This window comes from Saccostrea cucullata, unplaced genomic scaffold, assembly GCF_032062105.1.
Source record: "Saccostrea cucullata isolate Sc308-1 unplaced genomic scaffold, CSIRO_AGI_Scuc_v1 ctg6557, whole genome shotgun sequence".
Lineage (NCBI taxonomy): Eukaryota > Metazoa > Mollusca > Bivalvia > Ostreida > Ostreidae > Saccostrea > Saccostrea cuccullata.
The window spans coordinates 11642-30747 of record NW_026938675.1 but is presented as its reverse complement, the minus strand read 5'-3'; the positions used below and the strand labels follow the sequence as shown (position 1 = coordinate 30747).

Sequence of the window (19106 nt, the reverse complement as noted above, 5' to 3'; positions counted from 1 at the left end):
TCTGGTATGAAAGTGAGCGGATTAGTGGAAGGCACTCCGTTGGACTGGAAAATCGACACAGGTGCGGTAAATACGTTTATCACAGAGGAAGCATATTATAGTATTCTTCCATCAGATAGACCTGTATTGGAGCTAGTGCGTAAGAAATTCAAAACTGCTGATGGAAGGGAGTTAAAAACCTTTGGAACTGCCAAAATGATTCTCACTTTCGGAGATATGAATGTCTATTTTCGCGTTTTCGTGGGAGGCGTACAGTGTAATTTGCTTGGACAAGATTTTATGACAAAATTTCAAGGGCAGTGGAATTATGATAACAATAGCCTAAGTTTGAGCTTGGGAACTGCCAGCTCAAGTGAGGAAATCGAACAAAGCTGCCTGGTAGTATCTGTGGAAAATAGCGTTATTCCACCGTGGCATGAAGCTGTGTTAAAGTCAAAAGTGAATTCCAGGACTAATATCAAAGAAGGAATATTAGTGCCGATTAAACAATTTGTTCATAGTCATGGACTGACTGTGGCGCATACTTTAGTGAACGCGGAAAATGGCGTTGTGTATGTGCGTGTATTTAATCCCGGGAACAGTGAAATTTGTGTGAAGACAAATACCGAAATTGCATTATTAGCACCAGTGAGTTGTGTTTGTGATTCATTTCTATGGAATGATGTGTGTAATGTGCAAACCGGAAGTGTGTCTGATGAACTTCCGGATTTCCTATGTGATGTGTTTCAACAAGGATGTGAAAACCTGTCAAAAGAACAAGCAATGGAATTCAAAAAGTTTTTACTAGGACGTAAATCTGTGTTTGCTGATCCGGAAATGCCTACGGAGCGCGCAAGAATAGGAGAACATCGTATCAACCTAAGTGATGACAGACCATTTAAAGATCGAGTGAGAAGAGTTCCTATATTCAAGCGAGATATATTAGATGCTGAAATTGAAAAGTTGCTGAAACAAGGATTGATCGAGAAATCAAATAGCCCCTGGTCATCTCCACTTGTTTTGGTACAAAAGAAAGATAAATCATGGAGATTATGTGTGGATTATAGGCGACTGAATGCACAGACAATTAAGGATGCATACCCTATCCCGAGAATTGCCGATGATCTCGATTCCTTAGCTGGATCGAGATGGTTCACCTCGTTGGATCTTAACATGGCTTACCACCAAATTCCAATGAGAAAAAATGATAAAGAGAAAACGGCATTTGGAACCCCTCGCGGTGGATTATTTCAATACAAAGTGATGCCCTTTGGATTGTGCAATGCCCCTGCTACTTTCCAGAGAGTGATAGAACAAGCATTGTATGGATTACAGTGGCATATTGCAGTACTATATCTGGACGATATTATTGTATATAGTCGTGATTTTGAGGAACATTTGAGAAATCTAAGCCTTGTGTTTGATCGCTTAGAACGTACAAATTTAAAACTGAAAGCAAGCAAGTGTTACTTCTTCAGAGAAGAAGTAAATTTCCTAGGACATGTGTCGGAACAAGGAATTATGACTGATCCCAGTAAGACAAAAGCCGTGCGAGAGTGGCAAGCTCCACAAAGTGTCACGGAACTACGTAGTTTTCTTGGATTTGTTTCATATTATAGACGTTTCATTAAAGATTTTGCTAAGATTGCAAAATGTCTGCATGAACTGACTAGTAAAAATATTCAATGGAACTGGACTTCAGAATGTGATGAAGCATTTCATTTGTTAAAGTCTAAGCTGCTGAGTGCTCCAATACTTGGTTACCCGGAAGTAAATGGAGGATCATTTATCTTGGACACAGACGCAAGTAATGAAGCAATAGGTGCAGTTTTATCACAAATTCAAGATGGACAAGAAAAAGTGATAGCATATGGAAGTAGAACATTATCAAGTGCGGAGAAAAATTATTGTGTTACGCGCAAGGAAATGCTAGCGCTTGTTTATTTTATCAAGCACTTTAAACACTATTTACTTGGACGTGAATTCATTTTAAGAACAGACCATGGTTCGTTGGTATGGCTACACAAATTCAAGGAGCCTGATGGACAGGTCGCGAGATGGCTGCAACAACTAGCTGCCTATACATTTCAAATACAACATCGCCCTGGAAAGCGTCACGGAAACGCGGATGGATTGACCAGAATGTACTCACAGGAAGCAAAGTGTAGACGGTGTAAATTAGACTGTCAACAAAACTTTAATGATCAACAATATCGTCACATCGATGAATTACGGAAGTCGTTTGACCATACTGTTACCGATAATCATGTTTGTGATTTATTGGGTATCGATACATTGTTTACCGAAGTTGATCATGTATTACCTGTGTATTCGACCTGTGATGCGCTGACGGAGAAAACATCAAAGAGAACCGCCAATCGACCTGAGCGGGCTAAGCCTAAATTACAGCCGAAGGAATCCCTGAGTTTAGAAAACATTAGGAAATTCCAGTTAGAGGACAAAGAATTATCGCCGTTTCTTAAATGGAAGGAAGATCCAAAATGTTCAAAACCCCCCATTCATTCTATATCGAACTTCGGATTTGAAGGAAAATTTCTGTATTCTAGATGGGAATTACTTCAAGTGAAAGAAGGTGTGCTAGGTATTAACTGGATAGAGAAAAACGGGGAAAGATTCCGAGTGTGTATTCCAAGGAAGTTACGTAATGTAGTTATGTGGAATTTTCATGATGCCCAGACTGCAGGACATCTAGGAGTAAGACGTACCTTGGACAAAATAACGAAACGTCAATATTACTGGCCACACCAAAGAAGATATGTGAATGACTATGTTTCGTCCTGTGACATATGTGAAGAGCGGAAAAATCCGTCAAGGAAAAGGAGAGCATACATGAAAACACATCTCAGTGGCGTGAAATTCGAAAGAATTGCAGTTGATATCGCTGGCCCTTTCCCTAAATAAATGGATTTGTGTACATTTTAGTAGTTGCCGACTACTTTACAAAGTTTACAGAAATATTTCCGCTCAGAGATATTGAAGCGAAGACAGTAGCTGAAACCATGTTTCGCGGGTGGATCAAACGATATGGTTGTCCACAGGAGATCCACTCAGATCAAGGCAAACAGTTTGAGAGTAATTTATTTCAAGAATTGTGCAAACTTTTAGAAATCAACAAAACGCGTACGACTGCATACCACCCACAATCTGACGGAATGATTGAAAGACTTAACAGAACAATCAAAGACATGCTTTCTAAATACATATCTGTGAATCAGACCGACTGGGACAAATATGTGGATGGAATGGTATTTGCGTACAACAGTACAATACACGAAACAACGGGAATTACGCCCTATCGGATGGTATTTGGCGAAGAAATTACCTTACCTGTTGACCTTATAACCAAGAATTTTGACGGAAAAAGAAATCCGGTGTATCAAGCGGAATATGTGCAGGGATTGGAAAATTCTTTGAGTGAAATGTATGACATTGTAAGGGAAGTAACCGGAAAGAACTGTGAACGCCAGAAACACTATTACAATAGGAATGTACATTCAGTGAATTACGATATTGGAGATTTAGTTCGCCGAAGTCAACCAAAAATCATTATGGGAACTAAAGCAAAATTAGCTAGAAAATGGACAGGACCATGGACAGTCATAAAACGATTAAGTGATGTATTGTATCAAATTCAACTTTCCAAAACATCAAAACCAGTTATTATTCATTCGGATAATATTAAACTCTATCGGGGATCTAAAACAACCAATGACCCGAGGATCTACCCTGACGAATTCCCTGACCAGACGTTGTCGGCGGATCAAACGCCTAGAGCGCGGGAGGACAGTAGTCTAGACAGCGGTCGTGCGCTACCGAGACTTCAAAGAAATGCCGAAACAATAGCCGCCCCCGCTAGAAATTTCGACCAATCAGAAGCCGAGTTGAGGATGACCAGAAGAGGACGGGTACTTAAGAGACCAGCCAGATTCAGAGACTAACCAGTTCTAGTTTATTTTCAATGCGAATGGCTGTATGCGACCAATGCGGAATTCAATTAAATTCAATTAGTGCGTTGAACCAACATAAGAGAGAACAGCATTCTTCAAGAATCCAGATTGTGAAGTGTAATTTTTGCCAACGACCTTTTGGTAGACTTTTTAATTTACGGAGACATTTGTTTAATGTACATAGACTAACTATGGAGCAGGCTAAGGCTGAAATGACCAAGTGTGACAGGACAGAGATGACGCGCGACATGATGAGTGAGTCGAGGAAGCCCGTGTATGTGACAGTTCTCAGTGACCAGTACAGTGACATTTCTTCTGACGAAGCGTGTGAACTGGAGTATGAGAACGTATCGTCAGACGAAGAAGAGTTAGAAAAGATGGTGACCGACCCTAACCCGGATAATCGCGACATCCTGTCCGTGAGTTCGTCATTGCTAGAGGACATTATGCGCGAGGAGCCCGTAGTAAATGTTGATGACTTTCTGTGCGGGGATAGTGACTTTGAATTTCGGGGAGAGGACCGCGAACAATACATGGAGGATGAAGAATACGAGACCTCAGTGCCCACAGAGGATAGTGACATGGACACTACAAACGAAACCGGAAGTACCTCTGAGACGACCGTGATTTCGTTAACTCTAATTAAGACCGAGACTGTGTATCCGGACGGGACCTCAGAAGTCGTGCGTAACACATCCATCGCGCACTCCATATATGGACCCAATGAATGTGAACTTTGCTGACATTGCAATGGAAATTATCACCGAAGTGCCATATCACTTTAATCATCGTCATGTGCGCGTAGTGAACTCCGTGAACTCTACCCTGTGAATTTTTAGTGACTATGGACTAGAACAATTGTGCCATTTTATTTTATTGTGTAAATATGACAGTTTGTAAATATTTGACTGTAATTGAACGTTTTATATTATCATTTATGCATTTGAAAATGTTGTACATAATCTTTGAGCGGAGTCAAAATTCTAGGCGGGGGAAGTTGTTACGTATTTTGAAGTCACTCTTTTTCTAAATTTATTATTTTAATTGTTAAGTTACTATTCTACAGTATTTATGTAACCCCCGGTCACTCGTTCTATTTTTAGAATAGTTTGTTTACACCCGGTCACTCATTAGGAGTGACGGTCCTTTGTTTATACCCCATCACTCCTTAGGAGTGATGGTCATTTAGTATATATACGGGTACTTATTCGATACGGGGACGCAGTTTTGATATAGTTGTGCTGGGATATACTTCGCTCAAATATTGTTTCAGGATTAATTATACAGTGTTTATTGTGTTGATTTTGGATTATTCTTGACTATGATTATTATGTGTAAATAAAACTTAAACCGATACTGACTTTTGATTTTCAAGGAGAGAGTAAATCGCCGGGGGCGATTAAATACCTGGATTACGCATTGAGCGTTTACTTATATTTTACATATTATTGCTACCTACAATAAATAATGGATTAATTAATTAAATCTGACAATTGCTCGGACGTTACATACATTTACCATGCAATGATAAATTTTAATCCTCCCTCTGCCATTACCTGATTACCGTTAGTCAAACCATGTTGTCATGTTAAATGGTGATATCGAGAGGCGCCCACAGGGAATGGACTTACCATGCTTATCTGACAGCGACGTCCTAGATTTAAATTCACTTCCCACTTGCACAAAAAAGTAAACATAATGTAAAACAAAAATGTTTCAACCATTATCTCTGTAAATTAACTTCGAAATCCTTTCCGTTAAACGTTTAGACAACTGTCGCATTAAATGAAGAAAACACGTACGAGTTATCTTTGTTTGAGCTTCGAAAACGATGTTAGCTTGTGCATGAAGTGGAGTCGATTTTTTGATCTTTCGTTACTGCTTATCCTAAACTATTGATTACACATCTGGTCAACAGTTATAAAAGTAGAGGAAAGAAAGTTTCAATACTCACGGACACACAAAGTGTAGCGCCGTCGAGCGGTAAACGGCTAAATTTAGACATTATTCAATAAATGTGAAACAGGAAAAATATTCCTCTGTCTTAATATCTCCTCCTTTTTATTCTATTAGCTTCTTAAAACATATATATTGCCTTATTTATTTATTCTTATTTATATCATAGCATTTAGTGCTAAGTAGGTTAATTACTATTACAATGTATGAGGACCCAATTGGAAATAAGCACATTATTGCTTTCACGGGTCATCCTCGGGTAAATGGCTATACTTAGTACAAAAATTATATAGTTACCCGCCATTCTCTTTTAGATATACTGAATTAAATGTTTTTCTTAAGTACTTGTTTTTAATGATATAATACTAGTGTTTTATTACACAATTGTATTTTTTACGAAATCTTATGATTTTTTTTGGATTCCATGAGCCAATTATGTTCTTATGTGTCTCTCTTATGCTACACATATAATGACATGTGCCATTTCCTGAATAAACAAACAAAACAAATTCTTGTTGAAATAAAACGATGAGTAAGTTTTATATACAATTTCTTTAGGCCCCGTAAAACAAATCAAAATATTAATATTTAGACAATAATCCAACATCTTCTGAACGGTTTGTGTACATGTAAATCCCAAGTAAAATTGACTTAACTAATAAATTCCCAACGAAAGTGACTATACTGATAAATCCCCAAGAAAACTGTGGCTATCTGACCCAAAATTCCCCCCATATATATATACCCGCTGGCCGTTGCTCAGATGGAGCATCGCCTTCAAAACAAGAGTTACGTAATGGTCAAACTAACAGATCCTCGCGAGGAGCATCGAGAAGCTATGTCTAAAAACAGTTATATAAACAATGAGTGACCGTTAAATAATTACGTAAACAAAACAATTTTTTTCAGTTAAACTAAATTACTACAAGTATTAGCTTTCCTAAAAAGCTTGTCTGACGTTGTCTGCTTAAATTCATAAAGCGGAAAGAAATAATAAATTATGTTATATAATTTCTTTCGTTCGATAATATATCTTCAAGACCATGCGTTTTCAATATTGTATATAATAATGTACAAAGAACTTTAAATTGAAGCTCATCATGAAAGAAACTAAGACTTAAGTGATATTTTTAATCGCGGATAAAATATTTATTAATTATGGAATTTATTTCTTCATTTGCACATAACAACATCTCTGTGAAACAATGTTAAAAATAACCCTAACTCTAACCCTTCTGGTCTGCTTGACTTTTACAGCATTTTATTATAAACCTAGACGTACTCTGAGCGATGAGCTTACTAATATAATACCGCGGCCTCCCATATGAATATAATGGTAGTATCCATGTTTTGCTCTGGAAAATCCAAAATATATGTCAGATCAAAAAGTAAAATAGAATGTGCACAATGGAAACGTAATAAAGATTCTGTGAAAGTTTCATTAACTTTCCTTCAGTGGTATGAGAGGAGTTGCGGATAAGAGATGGGTACCCCAAAGCGTAACAGACGAACGGACGGACATACCGAATACCGATTACTATATACAGTGTACCCTCCCACTTTTCAAGCGGGGGGGGGGGGGGGGGGTATAATAAAGATTTTGATCGACTTAGGCATAAGATGTTTCAAGATCCCGGGTCAGCATTTTTCAAATAATGTTTTATATGTTAAATGACCTAACTGAGTTTTTATTCAACAAACAGAATAAAATGAAGGTTGTAAATGATGAAATCAATGGGAAGATCTTTGATCACTTAATGGGCGCGTATAAGCCTAACCCTAACCCTGGCGATAACAATCTTGACAGAGCGTTACACATGCTGACCATTCCCCTGCTGTTCTTGAAAGCTTTCATTGCTTCTCAAACCATTTGATGTACAGTGATTCTCTACTTAACACTGCTACGTAATTGATTGATGAAATTCTGAACTGAGGGATCTGGGAAAAGAAAAAAGAAGATGCAAACTAATTTACAATGTAATATCGTCCAAAATATCATCGATGGAAAGGAGTGAAGTATAACACTTCAGCAACATACAAATCTATTTACACAATAAAGAATTAAAGCGAACTTGAATAAGACTTTTTTTCTGTTTTCACTGCATTTTTCTCAGGCACTGTATTATCAGTTTTTACAATACTTGGAGCAGGGCAACTAAGGAAAATATTTGACCACGTGCCTGATGTTTAGGTACTACTTAATTCAATGTCAATGTATAATATTACTGAAAATAAGCATTCAGTTATTTAAACGAAACATGTAAAATGACTTAATCTTTGATACACAACAAAACAGTGAGATTTATATAATAAGGCAATTTTATAGAGAACTGAAGCGGACATGTTCAATGATGAAAGCACGGATTATACTAAAGACAAGATCATTCAGTAATGTTAATAAAAGCTCATTTCCTCCTGAGATGGAGATTATGCATGTATCGAAATTTCCACCATCGAACTATCTAAACAATTTCATGGAACGACTGCATAAAAAAGCCCTGGTTAAATCTAGTACTGTCTGACGCCGTGACGTCAGGCAACAACTCCCCCACGCTTAACTTTTGATTTCGTTCAACAGATAAAAATAATACACTTAAACATCAATAAAACTAGCTGCAGATCTGTAGCTCTCCTAAACAAGAGGCCCAGGGGCCACAGCGCTCACCTGAGCACATCGGGCTTGAATTTACTCCCCCCCCCCCTCCAGGCGGTCATCATTTGAACAAACTAGAATCTACACTACCTGAGGATGATTCCATATAAATATCACTAATCATAGCTTTGAAGTACTTGAAAAAAAGATTTTACAAGGATTCCCTATATATCCTTATGTAAAACTTGGGTCAGCCATTTTGGCCCCACCCTAGCCCCGGGGGTCATGATTTGAACAAACTTGAATCTACAGTACCTGAGGATGATTCCACATGAGTTTCATCTTTCCTGGCCCAGCGGTTCTGGAGAAGAAGATTTTTTAAAAAAGCCATTAATTTTTAACAAATTCATGATTATCTCTCCTTGGAAAAGGGCGTGGCCCTTCATTTGAACAAACTTGAATTCCCTTCACCCAAGGATGCTTTGTGCCAAGTTTGGTTGAAATTGGCCCAGTGGTTCTTGAGAAGATGTCGAATATGTGAAAAGTTTACGGACAGACGGACGCCGGACAAAATGTGATCAGAAAAGCCTACTTGAGCCTTCGGCTCAGGTGAACTAAAAATTATTGATAGACCGGAGAGCTACAGTGCCACCCATTGAAAAAACTATATATTTATTGCGCACAAAAAAGTGCGCTCGATTCTTGATTAATTTTTCCAAATTCTTACCTCAATGGCAAAAAATGGAAGATTTAAAAAAAATTACTCTCTCCTCTATCAAGTTCTCTCGTAGTTGACATCTGAACGAAGCATATCGGACCGAATTATCTTTGAAACCAAAATGGCAGTATATATAAGCGAAATGTCCGATGATTGCAATATCAGGGCCAGGAGGACTATTAACAACAATTATGAGGAATGTTTTGTTGTGGAAAGAGTCAAAGAATATGTTAGGAACACACAGTTAGTAATATTTTGAGATTACATCTTTAAAAACATGGAGAAATAAATCGAGAACCGAGCGCATTTTTTTTGTGCGCAATAAATATACAGTTTTTTCAATGGGTGGCTCAGTAGCTCTCCGGTCTGTCAATATATATATATATATATTTCGGAGAGCTACACATCTGCAGCTACAATAAAACATAATAAGTTATAAGCTGTATGTACATTTAAACATCACTTGAGACAATATTTACAGTCAAATATGTTCGTTTTTTCACAAATGGGTAAAGTCGCCACACGCGAATCTAACATTTCCCTCCTCGAAATGTTTCGGAATTTCGGATAAAACCTCCGAAGCTACACTTTCATAGTCAATGTCACTAGGTGTTAAATCCTCGGAAAAGACCACAGGAGTGTCCCGGCTCACCTCCATAGTACCATCAGGGTAATTCCTGATTGTTTTGTTTAGTATCCAACACACAGTTGATTTTTTCACGGTAGAATTGTCACGCGCTGTATTATGATCACTACTTTCCTCACTACTTGTGTAGCGTTTCCGAGTAAATTCTTTTCACATTCATATTTTGGTAGCTCCTGATAATAATTCCTCTTTGTAATAAAACACAAAGTCATTTTAATAAAACAAAATCAACGATATACATCATCATATATGCAATGATAGCAGTTTTAAACAAAAATACTCATAAATGATGAATTTAAAAAAACATTAAAATGTCATCTATTTACTAGTTTATACACGGTCACAGTTCATTTCTTTCTCTCATTGGAATTGTCCAAGAAATTGTCCATGAAATCGGTCATCAAGTCTATCACTTGCACCTCTTTCATTTCTTCGGAATAAGAAAAGTTTATTGCTTTTACGATTTCCGAATGTCCATCACGGTGTTTGATCCTTCTCTGAATTAACTGGATTGTAATCGATTTCTTCTCCTCAGAAACACTGTCTTTTTCTTCCTCATTAATGTCCTCGGCACTCAAGTTCTCTTCTGTTTTGTTACAATCCTCGGAATCTTGTGATGGCTCGGACTCTTCTTCATCAGATGAAATGTCCTCATACAAATCGCTTTTCACAGTATAATCCATATTCTGGTCACAAGAAATGTTTAAAATATCTTCTGGCGAAAGGTCATTTAAAACTTCCATTAAACCGTGTTGCGAAAAATAATGTTTTTAAAGTTAAAATTCCTTGTAAATATCTTTTGACAAATGTCACATTGATAAACTTTCTTCCTGGAATAATGGTGTTCTTCTAAATGTCTCTGTAAATTCCTTTTATGTTTGTACGTAATATTGCAGTCAAAACATTGGAACATTTTTACATAGAAGCAAGTTTTAAGTGTTTATTTTCTAAATCTTGTTGGAGTTTTTATAAGCCTGCCCAGTCTTGATTTCGTAGGTTCCATCTGGAATGGGGTTGACATGTGTCCATTATTCTCCTCCCTGCTCCTCTCTAACGGTTTATCATGGGTCTTGTCTTTAACAGGCAAGGTGTTTTCGACTTCAGAATTTCCATTGTTGTTAAATTGATCTTCATTGTTCTCTTCAGGGACTTCATCACTTGGACATTAAAGCCCAGAGATCGGAAAGAGTCGGGAGTGACGTCAGAGATCAGTTACAGCACAGAGATGCTATTAAATGTTTCAGCCAAAGAGATACTATAAATATTTCTTATCATTGATCAAAGACAAATAGTTTCCTTAATTGCCAGTAATGGGTTATATTTCTAAGTCATAAATAAAGAACTTGCACAATTACATTTCTTTGTGTTCAGAGTTATTCATAGTTTGTAAGGAAGCCTTATTGTGCTGTTTATAATTGTTCAAGCTCCTCAAAAGTGGACAAAAATGTGTCATTTTTTCGCTTCCCAAAAGACGCAGGTCTTCAAAAATCATGGGTACATTACTGCCGTAGAAGAGACCTTAAATTTACAAAGTACAGTAAAATATGTGAGAAACACTTTACGGCAGTTCAATATTCCCGTTATCCATCCCGGTTAGCTGAATTAGGTTATCCTAATGCTCGTGCGCAATTAAAGGTTGATGCTGTACCCGATGCTGAGTGGCCTATCCAAGACGAATGTTCAACTTCATCAAACACTGAGAAAGATCACCAGGATTTGGTGCATTTAGAAAGCGACAAAGACTTGAGGTAAAAAAAAACCTAGTTATTCTTTAAAATATGGTTAAAAACTTGTATGTTGTTCTTTATTAATTATATTTGCGACATTACAATTACATTTTTAAAAAAATGGTTTAAAATGCTATGATGTTAATTCATTTTACATGTATAGAATGTTGTTGTTTCTTTGTATTGATCATCTAAATAGTTGTTAATAATTGTTATACATTAGTAAGCAGAGCAAGGAAAAAAGGGGGGATCACAACCTCAATTTACAAAGTCATAGTTTAAGTTTATATAACATTTTATGTATTTCTTACATTGATTATTTCATAAAGTATTTTTTTTTATTTTTCAATGAAATTGTACATCAAAAACAGGTTTTAAAAGAGGCAATGATAGAGAGTGATGACAGTGAAGATAGTAATGAAAATGAAAAAGTAGATGAAGTTCCTGAAACTGAACAAGAAACTCCTGCGGAAACTTCTGCGGAATGTGGGACATTATTGGCTGACAAAGCCATCCAGGCATTTATCCCAGACCCCAAAGTCAAAACAAAGACAAGAAGAATCCAAATAGGTAAATCAAAAATACAGCTCAACAAACTTTTTAAGCTCACATGGTTTTTCGCACAAATTAAGGTCACATTGTTGAAATAAAAATAACAATTTTGGAACTGCAGTACAATGGCATAACCCTGCGTTATATTACATATATAATGTCAAGCATAAATGTCTTTTAAAATCATTATGAAAATACTTCACAAAAACACATTTATTTAAGTTTCCAAAGTGGATGTTTTAAAGGAAAATTTATAATAAATGGTAGGATGTTTCGACTGTACGATTCTACCATAGGTTTTTACACATTGTATTAAACGAGCTCTCCTTGATCCCATGTTGTTGAATTTTTTAAATTTTCTTCTTAAAGGTGAGTATTTTTAAAAAATCTTTGCTCATTTACCATACTCCTCTTTGTTTCGTCGAAATAAAGCACCGGAAAGGGATAATATTGCAACAGGAAACCACACTAAAGGGTAGGATAATGAAGTATTGTTTATTATTTTGAACAGTAAATTCCTTCTATGAAAAGGAAAATTCTTCTGCATTTACGGTTTGAAACGTTAAAATTTTGCACTGAGATGAATCTTTCATGATTCTAGATTTTAGAAGTTGACTCTTAAAAATCCCACCTTATTAACATAGATAGCAGTCAAACAGATAAAAATACTATTACCACCCCGAGTTAAAGAGTCAATATGAACAGAAAATACAAGTTACAGTAGCTGTACTGTACCGATGTCTACGTTTCTGCCAAGAGCTATTGCTTTCAAAAGAACGGATAAAAAGACAGTTACAATTGGCAAGAAACTACAAAAATTCAAATGAGAATAGTTGTTATTTTGCAGCCATGAATATATCAAAGTTCGACCAATTGATTTGTGTGAATTATGTTTCAGTAAATAAAATAGAACTCAAATTATGTAGACAAAATACTTTTAAAATGTATTTTGTTGTCTCTATACACAATATTATATCATATCAATGTGACCTTAATTTGTGCGAAAAACCATGTGAGCTTAAAAAGTTTGTTGAGCTGTAGGTTTCAAGACAGTTGATGCTGAAATTCAGTGCAGTGAATTACAGTACTGTATTAAGTGCGGACAATCTACAGAGAATATATTAAATAGTCAAGCAGACAGTATCAACACGGATGCATATATGGCAACTAATGAACATGAGGAATTGTTCTGATGAAGATTATGATAACAGAGATATTGACTCTGATTTCAATGCAAGCGATTTTGAGGATTCAGAATTGGACGAGGAATCAGATGAAGAGGAGACATGTAACTACAGATTAGAAGAAACAGATAATCCATCAGAGGAGAAATATTATGTTGTGTCAGAAAGTGCACTTTCTCAACTTTTATCTGCCTGTAATATTTTTAATGGAAAAAGTGTCCCACTTGTAGAATACAGCAAAGCCGCCATGATCTCTACAGTGTCAACATGTGAAAATGGTCACATCAACAGATTGCAGTCACAATCAACACATAAGAAAATGCCATGGTTTAACAGGTCGAGACCACTACCTTATATGGAAGGCAATTTTCAACACGTGACGATGTCCTTGTCACACCCGTTCTCCAATCAAGTGAATGAGTTCCAAAGCATGGCAGTCTACTACGTGTTTACGATTCAATGGTGACACGTGGTTTTAGTCGGTTTACTTCACAAAATTTAACTCGCTACCGGAAAAACTGTAGAGTTTCTTTATCGCTTTATAAGACCGAAATTGAAAGATTATATTCTAAAGACATTGGTCCATGCTCACATTTAATATTGTATTTGTTTTAGATGATTAATAATTGCTTCGAATATCGTACAAACGCTTTGACGGTTGCATGTACATAAAAAACTTTCTGATGATGTTGAGGGGTTAAATAATAATTGCACACCCTCTCCTGTAGTCTAAAACCAAAGACCTACATACTACCTGCTAAAACTATGTACACGAATATCACGTGAAAAAAAAAATCAATGTTTTATCGAAACGATAGCATCTACGTCTCTTTGAACAATGATTTAGGCCGATATATTATGAGTTGATATATTATGCTTCATAAAGCAAGTTTTGTAAATGTGAGCATAGAAATGAAAGATTATACATCATTTTAAATATTTCTTTCACAAATCTCAAAAAAGAATTAAAAATAAGTTTCCAAGGGACAATTCAAGTCGCCCCTTATTTTCAACACAGCTGGGAACATGTAGTAGCCCACAATGCATTGCGGCTCATTCAGCAGTATGTAAAGTAAACAGATAGGTAATTTTTTGTGCGCAATAAATATACAGTTTTTTCAATGGGTGGCTCTGTAGCTCTCCGGTCTATCAATATATATATATTTCGGAGAGCTACAGATCTGCAGCTACAATAAAACATAATAAGTTATAAGCTGTATGTACATTTAAACATCACTTGAGACAATATTTACAGTCAAATATGTTCGTTTTTTCACAAATGGGTAAAGTCGCCACACGCGAATCTAACATTTCCCTCCTCGAAATGTTTCGGAATTTCGGATAAAACCTCCGAAGCTACACTTTCATAGTCAATGTCACTAGGTGTTAAATCCTCGGAATAGACCACACGAGTGTCCCGGCTCACCTCCATAGTACCATCAGGGTAATTCCTGATTGTTTTGTTTAGTATCCAACACACAGTTGATTTTTTCACGGTAGAATTGTCACGCGCTGTATTATTATGATCACTACTTTCCTCACTACTTGTGTAGCGTTTCCGAGTAAATCCTTTTCACATTCATATTTTGGTAGCTCCTGATAATAATTCCTCTTTGTAATAAAACACAAAGTCATTTTAATAAAACAAAATCAACGATATACATCATCATATATGCAATGATAGCAGTTTTAAACAAAAATACTCATAAATGATGAATTAAAAAAAACATTAAAATGTCATCTATTTACTAGTTTATACACGGTCACAGTTCATTCCTTTCTCTCATTGGAATTGTCCAAGAAATCGTCCATGAAATCGGTCATCAAATCTACCACTGGCACCTCTTTCATTTCTTCGGAATAAGAAAAGTTTATTGCTTTTACGATTTCCGAATGTCCATCACGGTGTTTGATTCTTCTATGAATTAACTGGATTGTAATCGATTTCTTCTCCTCAGAAACACTGTCTTTTTCTTCCTCATTAATGTCCTCGGCACTCAAGTTCTCTTCTGTTTTGTTACAATCCTCGGAATCTTGTGATAGCTCGGACTCTTCTTCATCAGATGAAATGTCCTCATACAAATCGCTTTTCACAGTATAATCCATATTCTGGTCACAAGAAATGTTTAAAATATCTTCTGGCGAAAGGTCATTTAAAACTTCCATTAAACTGTGTTGCGAAAAATAATGTTTTTAAAGTTAAAATTCCTTGTAATTATCTTTTGACAAATGTCACATTGATAAACTTTCTTCCTGGAATAATGGTGTTCTTCTAAATGTCTCTGTAAATTCCTTTTATGTTTGTACGTAATATTGCAGTCAAAACATTGGAACATTTTTACATAGAAGCAAGTTTTAAGTGTTTATTTTCTAAATCTTGTTGGAGTTTTTATAAGCCTGCCCAGTCTTGATTTCGTAGGTTCCATCTGGATTGGGGTTGACAAGTGTCCATTATTCTCCTCCCTGCTCCTCTCTAACGGTTTATCATGGGTCTTGTCTTTAACAGGCAAGGTGTTTTCGACTTCAGAATTTCCATTGTTGTTAAATTGATCTTCAATGTTCTCTTCAGGGACTTCATCACTTGGACATTAAAGCCCAGAGATCGGAAAGAGTCGGGAGTGACGTCAGAGATCAGTTACAGCACAGAGATGCTATTAAATGTTTCAGCCAGAGATACTATAAATCTTTCTTATCATTGATCAAAGACAAATAGTTTCCTTAATTGCCAGTAATGGGTTATATTTTAAGTCATAAATAAAGAACTTGCACAATTACATTTCTTTGTGTTCAGAGTTATTTATAGTTTGTAAGGATGCCTTATTGTGCTGTTTATAATTGTTCAAGCTCCTCAAAAGTGGACAAAAATGTGTCATTTTTTCGCTTCCCAAAAGATGCAGGTCTTCAAAAATCATGGGTACATTACTGCCGTAGAAGAGACCTTAAATTTACAAAGTACAGTAAAATATGTGAGAAACACTTTACGGCAGTTCAATATTCACGTTATCCACCCCGGTTAGCTGAATTAGGTTATCCTAATGCTCGTGCGCAATTAAAGATTGATGCTGTACCCGATGCTGAGTGGCCTATCCAAGACGAATGTTCAACTTCATCAAACACTGAGAAAAAATCACCAGGATTTGGTGCATTTAGAAAGCGACAAAGACTTGAGGTAAAAAAAACCTAGTTATTCTTTAAAATATGGTTAAAAACTTACATGTTGTTCTTTATTAATTATATTTGTGACATTACAATTACATTTTTAAAAAATGGTTTAAAATGCTATGATGTTAATTCATTTTACATGTATAGAATTTTGTTGTTTCTTTGTATTGATCATCTAAATAGTTGTTAATAATTGTTATACATTAGTAAGCAGAGCAAGGAAAAAAGGGGGGATCACAACCTCAATTTACAAATGCTGATGTCATAGTTTAAGTTTATATAACATTTTATGTATATCTTACATTGATTATTTCAAAAAGTTTTTTTTTTATTTTTCAATGAAATTGTACATTAAAAACAGGTATTAAAAGAGGCAATGATAGAGAGTGATGACAGTGAAGATAGTAATGAAAATGAAAAAGTAGATGAAGTTCCTGAAACTGAACAAGAAACTCCTTCATCTTCTGCGGAATGTGAGACATTATTGGCTGACAAAGCCATCCAGGCATTTATCCCAGACCCCAAAGTCAAAACAAAGACAAGAAGAATCCAAATAGGTAAATCAAAAATAGGTTTCAAGACAGTTGATGCTGAAATTCAGTGCAGTGAATTACAGTACTGTTTTAAGTGCGGACAATCTACAGAGAATATATTAAATAGTCAAGCAGACAGTATCAACACGGATGCATATATGGCAATTAATGAACATGAGGAATGACGTTCTGATGAAAATTATGATAACAGAGATATTGACTCTGATTTCAATGCAAGCGATTTTGAGGATTCAGAATTGGACGAGGAATCAGATGAAGAGGAGACATGTAACTACAGATTAGATGAAACAGATAATCCATCAGAGGAGAAATATTATGTTGTGTCAGAAAGTGCACTTTCTCAACTTTTATCTGTCTGTAATATTTGTAATGGAAAAAGTGTCCCACTTGTAGAATACAGCAAAGGCGCCATGATCTCTACAGTGTCAACATGTGAAAATGGTCACATCAACAGATGGCAGTCACAATCAACACATAAGAAAATGCCATGGTTTAACAGGTCGAGACCACTACCTTATATGGAAGGCAATTTTCAACACGTGACGATGTCCTCGTCACACCTGTTCTCCAATCAAGTGAATGAGTTCCAAAGCATGGCAGTCTACTACGTGTTTACGATTCAATGGCGACACGTGGTTTTAGTCGGTTTACTTCACAAAATTTAACTCGCTACCGGAAAAACTGTAGAGTTTCTTTATCACTTTATAAGACCGAAATTGAAAGATTATATTCTAAAGACATTGCTCCATGCTCACATTTAATATTGTATTTGTTTTAGATGATTAATAATTGCTTCGAATATCGTACAAACGCTTTGACGGTTGCATGTACATGTACATAAAAAAACTTTCTGATGATATTGAGGGGTTAAATAATAATTGCACACCCTCTCCTGTAGTCTAAAACCAAAGACGTACATACTACCTGCTAAAACTATGTACACGAATATCACGTGAAAAAAAAATCAATGTTTTATCGAAACGATAGCATCTACGTCTCTTTGAACAATGATTTAGGCCGATATATTATGAGTTGATATATTATGCTTCATAAAGCAAGTTTTGTAAATGTGAGCATAGAAATGAAAGATTATACATCATTTTAAATATTTCTTTCACAAATCTCAAAAAAGAATTAAAAATAAGTTTCCAAGGGACAATTCAAGTTGCCCCTTATTTTCAACACAGCTGGGAACTTGTAGTAGCCCACAATGCATTGCGGCTCATTCAGCAGTATGTAATACTTTTTAACCATTTAAAAGTTCTAGCACCAAGTTCCCGCATTATTTCCCGTTTTCTGTCCTGTTACAGTATTCCTGCAGTCATAGAAGAATTCGATTCACAACAAGCAGACTATTTTGATGAATTGCGCCGTAAGGAATAAATACGTATATTTATGTGTAACATATATATCTCTTTATTTTTAGCTCTTCTGAGGCTCAAAGGCTCAAAGAGCTAATGCTACGGACATTTGTGCGGTGTGCATAAACTTTTTAGAAAAAGGGCCATATAACTCAGGAACCCCTTGGCCAATAGGTACCAAATTTGTCACAGGGTATCCTTGGCCCAAGAGTAGTATAAGGCACCTAGATAGGGGAGGATTCTGATTGGCTTAGAGAATCACGTGATCAGTTCTGATTGGTTGAGGGGATAGGGAGGTCAACCCAGTCCTAACCCCCTAACCTTAACCCCTATCCCTACCCCTTTAGCCCTCTAACCCTAACCCCTAGCCCTAAACCCTTAACCCTAACCCCCTTGCCCTACCCCCCCCCCCCTTAGCCCTAACCCTAACCTATCCCCTAAATACGGGGCGGTTACACTGTGTTTACATTATACTATACGCTGCTACTACGATTTTGGCAGCGTTTCAAAAATGTCATTATGACGTCACGCATTCATTCATAGTCTAGACAGTCTAACCAATTTGAATTGGATTTTTTTACTGAAAACAAAAGACAAAAAACACAGAATTTTTTATTTTTATTTGTAACAACAAACAACAAACAACTTATTTTCAAAACACTTATCATAAATTACGTACGGATATTGGACAAAAGTGTCAATGTTT

The 19106-nt window shown here is 36.1% G+C and overlaps 1 protein-coding gene across 1 annotated transcript; it reads left to right on the top strand.

Moving 5' to 3' along the window:
* The first annotated feature begins 4138 nt into the window (after positions 1–4138).
* On the top strand, positions 4139–4690 carry LOC134250845 (uncharacterized). Its single transcript, XM_062733186.1, has one exon. The coding sequence runs from the start codon at positions 4139–4141 to the stop codon at positions 4688–4690; it is 552 nt and encodes a 183-aa protein (XP_062589170.1).
* The last annotated feature ends 14416 nt before the right edge of the window (positions 4691–19106 follow it).

Coding starts and splice junctions, on each gene's coding strand:
- LOC134250845 (XM_062733186.1), top strand. CDS start 4,139: ATGGAGCAGGCTAAGGCTGAAATGACCAAGTGTGACAGGACAGAGATG.